The sequence below is a fragment of the Primulina huaijiensis genome, chromosome 17 (genome assembly GCF_012295235.1).
Source record: "Primulina huaijiensis isolate GDHJ02 chromosome 17, ASM1229523v2, whole genome shotgun sequence".
NCBI classification, from domain to species: Eukaryota; Viridiplantae; Streptophyta; class Magnoliopsida; order Lamiales; family Gesneriaceae; genus Primulina; species Primulina huaijiensis.
In genome coordinates, this window is record NC_133322.1 from 13,134,983 (window position 1) to 13,144,780 (window position 9,798).

Here is a 9,798-nt window from a genome sequence, read left to right on the forward strand (position 1 = left end):
TGTTTTAAATTTTATTTGGGGTTGTTAGTAAGGTATAGGTGAGTTAGCATTTGATTAGTATTCTTTTATTTATTTAATTATCTACCCATGCATGATTATCCCCTAATTAGGCAATTAACTATTTAATTAGGCTATTTTCCCTACACTAAACACACGCACACACACAATTTTACACACACACCTATACGGCAACACATATACACAATTCTTTACATTCATTCCTTTTCATTTAAAGAAGAAAACCTAGGGTTCTAAGAAGCTAGAGCAGCCACCCCTTCCCTCTTTATCTTTCCAGCAAATTTTGTTGATTTTGTTGCTAGAAAACGAGCCACTAATAGTTCCGGATCAAGCCTCGCTCCATTTCCGCTTTGGTATCGCCGTATCGTGATTTTTAATATCAAAAGGCACTTATATTCTATTTTTCCTGCGTCGATCATGTCATAGTATGTGTTGCAATGTTTTTATGCGTAAAAATCCATGTGTGATGTGTAAAGTTTGAGCAGGGAAGGTTTCGATCGAATTTTGAACGTTTTTGTATCTAAAAATTTCATTTTGGCTGTATATTCAAGTACTGAGATTTTTTGATCGTGTTTTTGAGAAAACTTTCAACATATAAATCGTAGAACGTTTTGATACCTTCGATTTCATATAAAATTCGAAATATTTGGATAAAAATTGAGTGAGTTATGGTGTTTTTCGTGGGACTGCTCAAATTTCATTTTATGAAAATTATGTTATTGATGTATTCTTGAAGTTTATTTGTTGTAGGTTTTGTTGGGAATGTTGGGTGATTGCTGCTGCGTTCAAGTATAGTGAGTACGATGTGGGGTTGATGTTTGGTGCTTCATCTCGGATCGATGAGCGTTTGGTTGCATTAGAAGTCGTAGGAAGTATTTTTGTGTCAAAATTCATGTTTATGGGTTATGTTGCGTAGTTGTTTTGGGGACATTTGTTTGAGTTGAATTCTTGTCATAGCATCCTAAGATGGGTCTCGTTGCATCGTTTCGAGTCGTTTGTGCGTGACTTTTAAAATTGCATCAAAAGGTGTTATTTTGGGTTGGTTGTGCGCAGGATTAGCGCCGCAGCTCCGATTTTGCGCAAGCCTGGCGCTGCCCTTGTGGCACCGCAGCGCGGCGCTTGGAATGCCGCAACGCAGCACTGTCCAGCACCTAGGCGCTCGTCTATAACTTTTTAAAACATTATTTTAGGCTCATGGCTTCTATGTTTTGGGAAATGTTCACACATCATTTTAGGATTTGTTTCGGGGGTTGATGTCATGGCGTAGTACAATGAATAAATGAGGTCAAGTCCCGAGCGATTTAGAACGTCATAAGAAAATTGTCATTTTGGGTGATGAGCACGATTATTATGTCTAAGTATGGAAATTAAGTGCTTGAATCTTGTTAGTATGTGCAGCAGTAGCCCCGAGTGAGACCCAACGAATCCCTCAATGCTTTGTAAGTATGTTCGACGTGCAAAAGAAAATATTTTTAAGTTTTTTAGGTATGCTAAATGTCTTGTGACCAAATTATGTATGGGATTGGAAAGCGGTAAAGCATGACCAGGGACCAATCCACCCTGTTAAAGCATGAACGGGTTTAGGTGAGGATTGGAAAGCGGTAAATCATGATCAGGGACCAATCCACCTGTTAAAGCATGAACGGGGATATCATGTATGTGGCAGTGGATTTTCCCTGTCAGCCAGTACAGTGATTTAGTCTGATCAGACACATTATGTTTGGGCCACTTGCTTTGAAACATATATCTAAGTAAAAATTATGTTATGTATGCTCAAGTATGTATGATGCAAGTATGTTACGAAAATTTTCATGAATATGGCACATCTACGTTAGGCTATTACGTTCAAGTTCCAAGCACGTTTTTGTTATCATGTTCAAGTTCATGTTTCTAGTAAGTATGCTCGATTTTGAAGTTGCATGTGGTTTTATTATGTATTACTTGTTAATTCAAGTTTTTACGTGTTGAGTCTTTAGACTCATTAGACTTGATCGATGCAGGTGAGGAGGATGTTGAGGAGACCAGGGGTGGGGACCAAGGAGCTGACATGGACTGAGCAGGAGGCTAAACCCGAGGACCGCCCAAGTCTTTTTAAGAATTTATGAAAAGTTTCAAATACTCTGATTTCACGTTACCGTTTACGATTTTTTTTAAACAAGTGTTTTAGCAAACCTTATTTGAGATCTTTTGTTTCAAATATTTTGGAACGAATAATGAGTTGATGAATGAAGTGATGGTTTATTTTCGTATTTAAGAAAATTTTTAATTCTTCCGCAAATTTTAATTAGTTTAAAAGTTTCGGTATGTTACAAATAGGGTTCGGCTAAAGGGGTTCTTAACCGAGGGCTTGGCCAGGGCGGGGCTAGGGCTCGGTGAAGATCATGGTTAGGGGGTTGTCCAGGACCCGAGGCTGGGAGCTAGGGAAGAGCCCATGATCGCATGGACTCTTCCCGAGCAAGTTTGTTGCGGGCGCAATGGGGCGGCTACATGGAGGGTTCAGGTGAGGGAAATTTGGTCTAGGCTAGGTCACGCAGAGGTCTAGGGGTGGCCCAGAGGTTTGGGCTCGGATGGTGGCTTGGGCGAGGAGTCCTAGTCAAGGGAGAAGAGTCCTATGCTTGTAGGGGGATTGTGCAGCTCGTGTTTTCTGTATTCCGGGACGCAGCGAGTTAGGTTTGGTCCTAGGGGTCCAGTAGGGTCCATGGAAGGTCTAGGAAAGGGCTGGCTCAGGGTGGCTCGGGTGTAGCTCGAGGAAACGAGTGATGGCTCGAGGGTTTTTGGTTAACGGTTCGGTTTTAGGGTTCATAAGCTAAGGGGTTGAACCGTGGGTCCTCGAGGGTGGCTCATGGCTCACAAGAGTTTTTAGGCAATAAAAAAAGTTTATGGTTAAAATTTGGGAATTTAATAATCAAGTTTGAATTAATTCGGAATTAAAACGCCTCACGAATTAATAATTACGAAATAAATCAAAAGCATCGATTTTAAGCTAAATAAAAATATCAGAAAATTATTTTAAGCTTAAATAATTATTTAGGATGGTCTAGAATCAATGAAAGTAAGAAAAAGTCAAAATCGAGAAATTTTACGTCTAGGGGTAAAACGGTCATTTTACACTGAAAAATGGTTAGAAGGCATGACAGTGCCCCGAATGTGATAATAAATGATAAAATGATTATTTTAAATGTTTATTTTATTTTATGATAAAATGTTAAAGCTAAAATATATGTTGCATGCTTGTTTTTAACGAAAAATGATATTTATATGCATGATTTTATAAAGTGATGAAAATATGAAACATTGGAGGAGGTGAAGTAATTGTGACTATTATGATATTATGATGATATGATTGGGGATATCGTGAGGGAAAATTCCCAGAGAGAGCCCATTTACGGGAGAAGGCCTCAGAAAGAGCCCATTCGTTGGAGAAGACTCCAGAGAGAGCCCGTCTATGGGAGAAGGCTCCAGAGGGAGCCCGACGATCGTATTTCCTTATGATGATGATAGGCCAAGGCTCAGTTGATGGGTGAGAGTGTCGCTGATGTCCCCGCCGCCCAGTACTGTGGTTACATGATAGATGGATCCATCGACCTTATGATGAAACGAAAGTCACAATTAGCGATCTGAATTCAATAAAAGAAACGTATATGATTATGATGAAGTGATGTATGCTACGAAATGATGAAAGGAAAAATGTTTATGTTTATGCATATTCATTAAAAGTTATTTTAAGTAAATGTATTTCCACTGTTGCATGCTATTTTATGTGTATTACTTGTTATCAAGATTATGGTTTGTCGAGTCATTAGACTCACGAGATGTGATGGATGCAGCTGAGCTTGATATGAATGATAATGGAGGTTTTGGTGATTGATCTTTCTGGACTGAAGGTGCACACAACCCGTTGACCAACGCTAAATTTTCCGCACTATGATTTATGATTTATGTTTATGATTAATGATACAGATTTTTACGACTTTTATATGATTTTGAGTGGTTTTGGATAGGGGTGGGTACGGTACGGTATACCGTACTGAACTATGGTACCGTATACCGTACCGTAAATATCGGTATGGAAAAATCCATACCGATACCGATACCGGAAATTCGGTATATTGAATGTTCGGTATACCGAATTTTCGATATGAAAAAGTTCATACCGGATACCGTACCGACACCGAAAAAATGTCGGTATATTACCGACATTTTTTCGGTATACCGAACTTAAATTATAAAAAAAAATAAAAAATTATTTTCGGTATTTCGGTATATACCGAAATACCGAAAAAAAATATTTACTTACCGATACAGATACCAAAAATTTCGGTACGGTATGATACCGTACCGAAATTTTCGGTAATTTCGGTATTTTTTCGGTACGGTATTTCGGTATTTCGATATTTCGGTATATTTTCCCAGCCCTAGTTTTGGAGAGGAGGTGATGTTTAGGATGCTTTTGATAAATACTAAGTTTAGGTTTGGTAAACGAGTGACGACTTTATGTTTCAATTACTTTCTTTTGAAATTTCAAATCTAGTTGGTATGTTTCATTTTAAAATGGTGTCAAAATATTTTATAGATGTAATGGCATGGATTCGGCCGAGTCATTAGGGAAAAAAAATTCTAGTACGTTTTAAAGAAAAATGAGTAGTGGACGTTTCACTTAATCATCAGCAGTATACCGCCGCTTCATTGTCATATCAGATCAAAGTTGATGATCAATGCGGTGCATCATCAGTTGAGTCCAGTTTGAGTAAGCTCGACCAGTTTGACCGCACAGAGATCATGTCCAAGACAGCTAGCTGTTCTTCTGGCAAAGAGACTCCAGATCGTTGCAGCATTTCAAGCGGTCAAGGCAACCAGTTGTTGGTATATCCAGTTTTATCATGCATAAACTGACTGATATTTGATGTTGTTTAAAATGTGTTATTGTAGTAGCAATTTCCCTTATAACTGTTGATGTAAATAATACAAGGGAAATCTATTTGATTAAGTAAACATCATGTTTATCCAGTTATGTTTCTATTTGATTAAACTAATATATTCAAGATTTCTTGCCTAAACTTTTTGAATGATTAAATGCTACTAAATTTTGGCGTAGATAAATTATTTTTTAAAGAGGAGTTTTTAATTCAGTTCTTGAGTGGGAGTTTTCTTACCCCCAAAATGAAAATGTTTTTAAAACTTTGATAGGTGTCGTTTTTACGTGTTTTATTGCATTAGTTTTTTGTATGTTTGCATTGTGCATGCATACATTTCATTTACATTTTGATTATTTTAGAATTAACATTTGCATATGTTCGTGTCTGACTTGTACGTGATAAATTTGCAGGTAAAATGTCCGGAGAACTGAAATAGGAAAAAAAATATGCAAGCCAAGAGAAATGAGGCAGAAAAGTCGGCGCTCGAGCGGTAGAATGCTCCAGCGCGAGGTGTGATTTTCAAAAGGTGAATTACAAAAGACTCGGCGCTCGGGCTTTAGAATCTTACCGCTCGAGCGCGAGTGCCCACCTGACCAGCAGAATTACAGAGGACTTGGCGCTCGGATGGTAGAATCTTATCGAACGAGCGCCATTTAATTTTTCGAAAAATTTTATGGACGATTTCTTCCCTTATTTCGGAGAGATGACACAATGGAAAGGAGGGTTGGACGATTTTGGGAGGTATTCAGACATTATTGAAGAGCCGCCACAAGCTTTGGAGAGGAGTTTGTGCTTGGAGTGAAGATTTGAAGATTTTCGGGCACCGTTTTTCGCATATTTTGTCACGTCTAGAATTTCGAGTTTATTTTCTCTTATTTAAACATTGTTTTGCTTAGTTTTATTATGAGATCAAGTAGCTAAATTACATTATTTTTTGGGATTTAAGGGGATTCTACTCCGAAACCGAGTTTAGTTAATTCATATTTCGATTTTTGGTTTATTCTTGATTGTGCTATTGTTTTATCGCGTTGTTAAAGCATAGCTAACTTTAATAACTATTTTATATTGCGAGTGAGTTCGAGAGAATAGCCCGTGAATAGAACGAGTAGCATAGTCCGTGGATTTACAATTTACATAGAAATATGAAGTCGGATACACGTCGATAGTCATAGTCTAGTAGGGCGGAAGCTAGGGGATTTAATTACTTCACTGAGTAGAATTAGTTTGTCATAGCTCGAGAATGCGTGCTCAATTGGATATGAAATTTTGTCGGAAGAGTAGATCACTATCGAACGAATTAAGTAAATGACGAGGGGTAGGTGAATCGAGATTCCCCACAAATTCATTTCTCATTGAATTTTAATTAACCATTCTAGCTTGTATATTTCATCATTTAATTCTTGAATATTTTCATTGAGTTTTTATTTAAACATAGTAGTAGTTAACAATTATTCAAATTTCGTTGCTAAAGATACAATAACTGGAAATAATAATTGCGAAATACAGTCTCTAGTGGAACGGTACTCGTACCCTCGTACATTATACTATTACTTGACTTCGTGTACTTGCGATTATTTCGAGCTTGAATATGATAAATTTTTATTAAGGATTTTACAGTACAAGTTTTGCTCGATCAAGTTTTTGGCACCGTTGCCGGGGACTGTTAATAAAAATTTTAACTTCAGTTATTTTCTTTACCATTCTTTATTTTGTTTTGCTTGACACCTTCGATTTATTTGCAGGTATCCGTCTCGGTGCATGCCAAGATCTCTATAGACTGAACTAGAGATTTTTGATTCCGAGATTGAAAGAACCCTATGCAGGCGACGACAACAAAAGAGGCTGAGAGATATGATGAACATAAACGAACGTGAGGAAGAGCACATGAAGGTATAAGAGTCGAAGAACCAAGGAACATACCCATGTTGGAGTACGCACAACTGTCGCTTGATGGAGCACGTCCAAGCATAGTGCGACCAACTGTCAGGGCGAACCAGTTTGAGATCAAACCAGCCATAATTCTGATGATCTAGAACACTGTCCAATTTGGGGGAAATGCGCTTGATGATCCAAACACTCACATCGCCGACTTCTTAGAAATTTGCGACACTTTTAAATTTAATGAAGTTTCTGATGATGCTGTTAGACTACGTTTATTTCCGTTCTCTTTGCATGACAAATCTAAATCTTGGTTTAATTGTTTCCCAGCTGGTTCAATCACAACTTGGGAAGATATGGCCAAAGCATTCCTCTTGAAATACTTTCCTCTATAAAAAACCATGAAGCTGCGAGCGGACATAACCACTTTCTCTCATTTTGAGCAGGAGTCACTCTACGAGGCTTGGGAACGCTACAAAGACTTATTTTGGAGATGTCCACATCATGAGTTGCATCTTGGGTTAGTTGTCCAAAATTTTTACGATGGTTTAATTTTGTCTAACCGTATCATGATAGATGCTGCGGCCTGTGGGAATCTGTTGAGGAAAACGGCCAAAGAAGGGTACAAGTTACTGGAGGAGATGACTGCTAGCAGTCATCATCCTCAATCTGAGAGGAACAATCAGAGGAGAAGTGCAGGAGTTCACCAGGTAACCGAATTTTCTGCTTTCACTCTACAATTAGACGCACTAAACAGGAAAATAGACAGATTGAATGTAAATGGGACAACGATAAGCCTGCAAGAGATATTATGTGATAAATGCGGAGGAGAACACTATGTAAAGGATTGTCAAGATAGTTGTCTTTTCTATGTGCATGAGGATGCACCAGTAAATCAAGTGGAGATTCAAAACCGTCCTAGGAATGATCCTTATTCGAATACATACAATCTTGGATGGAGACAACATCCCAACTTCTCATGAGGTGGTCAAAGCAGTGAGAATCGACCCCAAGGAGGAGAGCAGTGTGGTAAGCAACCGATGTATCGATCGGAGCAGAGAGAAGAGAAGTCTAGTTTGGAGAAAATGATGTCTAAATTCATCTCATCCACTGAAACTAGACTACAAAACCAAGATGCATCGATAAAAGGGCTAGAAAATCAGATAGGACAGTTAGCAAATATGATTACTGGTAGAGATCTGGGCACCTTGCCAAGCAACACGGAGACTAACCCGAAAGAGCAAGTGAAAGCCATAGCACTGAGGAGTGGAAAAGTGCTTGAACAAGAGGAGAAAGAAAAAGTGAGTCAAGGAGAGGAAAAGGCTAACACGTCCACAGGTAAGTCTTTGAACTCTACACTCGCACCCACTGCAGAATCTAAAATTTTCCACCTTTCCCGCAGAATTGAAAAAAGCGAAATTGGATGTGCAATTCGGTAAGTTCTTAGAATTATTCAATAAATTTCACATTAATATTCCATTTGCTGATGCTTTAATGCAAATGCCGAGCTATACTAAATTTTTGAAAGACATCTTGGCTAATAAGAGGAAGTTGGAGGATCATATGACGATAAACTTGACTGAAAATTGCTCTGTATTGGTACAAAACAAGATCCTACCGAAACTAAAAGACCCTGGGAGTTTTTCTATTCTTTGCATGATTGGTGATGTTGTTTTTCATAAATCTTTATGTGACCTTGGTGCGCGTATTAACCTTATGTCTTTATCTGTATTCAGGAAACTTGGACTAGGAGAGCCTAAGCCCACAACGATGTCCTTACAACTAGCAGACAGATCCATCAAATATCTTCAAGGATTCATAGAGGATGTGTTGGTGAAAGTGAAAAAGTTCATATTTTCAGCGGATTTTGTAGTACTCGACATAGAGAAAGAGATGGAGATGACTTTGATTTTGGGGAGACCCTTCCTTGCAACTGGCAAGGCCCTGATTGATGTTCAAGAAGGGAAGTTGAGATTGAGAGTGGGAGAAGAAGAAACTACTTTTGATGTCTTTAATGCTCTTAAGCACACACTGCGAACTGATGACTGTTTTAGAATTGATGTTGTGGATTCACTTGTATGTAATTATGTGCAGGATGCTATGAAGGACCCATTGGATGTTACTCTCACTACTGAATTGAAGGAGGATGACTTGGATAAAGAAAGAGCAGAAATAGTGGCATACTTCAATGCCAACCATCCATGGAGGAAGCCAATAAGGATGAAATTGGAGGATTTGGGAGACCGAAGAGACTTGATTCCTCCGAAGTCAAGCATTGAGGAACCACCAACACTTGAGCTCAAGCCGTTGCCTCCACACCTAAATTACGTATACCTAGGTGAGAATAACAATTTTCCTGTCATTATTTATGCTGCTTTGACAGATGCTATGGAGGGAAAACTGCTGCAAGTTCTCAAAGAGCACAAAAAGGCATTTGCCTAGAAGGTGGTAGACATCAAGAGAATAAGTCCATCAATTTGCATGCACAAATCTTGATGGAAGAGAGGTACTCACCCCTTGTGCAACCTCAGAGACGACTCAATCCAAAGATGCAAGAGGTAGTGAAGGCTGAAACTATCAAGCTTCTCGATGCAGGTATTATCTATCCTATTTCAGATAACGCATGGGTAAGTCCTGTTTAGTGTGTGTCGAAGAAAGGTGGGATTACTGTGATCACTAATGAAAATAATGAACTTATTTCCACTAGAACTGGTACGGGGTGGATAGTGTGTATTGATTATAGGAATTTGAATGATGTCACCCGTGAGGACCACATTCCCCTGTCCTTTATTGATTAGATGTTAGAGAGACTAGCGGGACATGAGTTTTATTGCTTTCTAGATGGGTATTCAGAGTATAATCAAATCACTATTGCACAAGAGGACCAAGACAAAACCATTTTCACTTGTCCTTATGGCACTTTTGCTTTTCGACGTATGCCCTTTGGTCTTTGTAATGCCCCTGCTACGTTTCAGTGCTGCATGAC

At 38.7% G+C, this 9,798-nt stretch overlaps 1 protein-coding gene across 1 annotated transcript; it reads left to right on the forward strand.

Moving 5' to 3' along the window:
* Positions 1-7,852: 7,852 nt before the first annotated feature.
* On the forward strand, positions 7,853-9,254 carry LOC140962612 (uncharacterized). The gene is made up of 2 exons (XM_073421563.1): positions 7,853-8,150; positions 8,215-9,254. The coding sequence occupies exons 1-2, from the start codon at positions 7,853-7,855 to the stop codon at positions 9,252-9,254; spliced, it is 1,338 nt and encodes a 445-aa protein (XP_073277664.1).
* Positions 9,255-9,798: the final 544 nt, after the last annotated feature.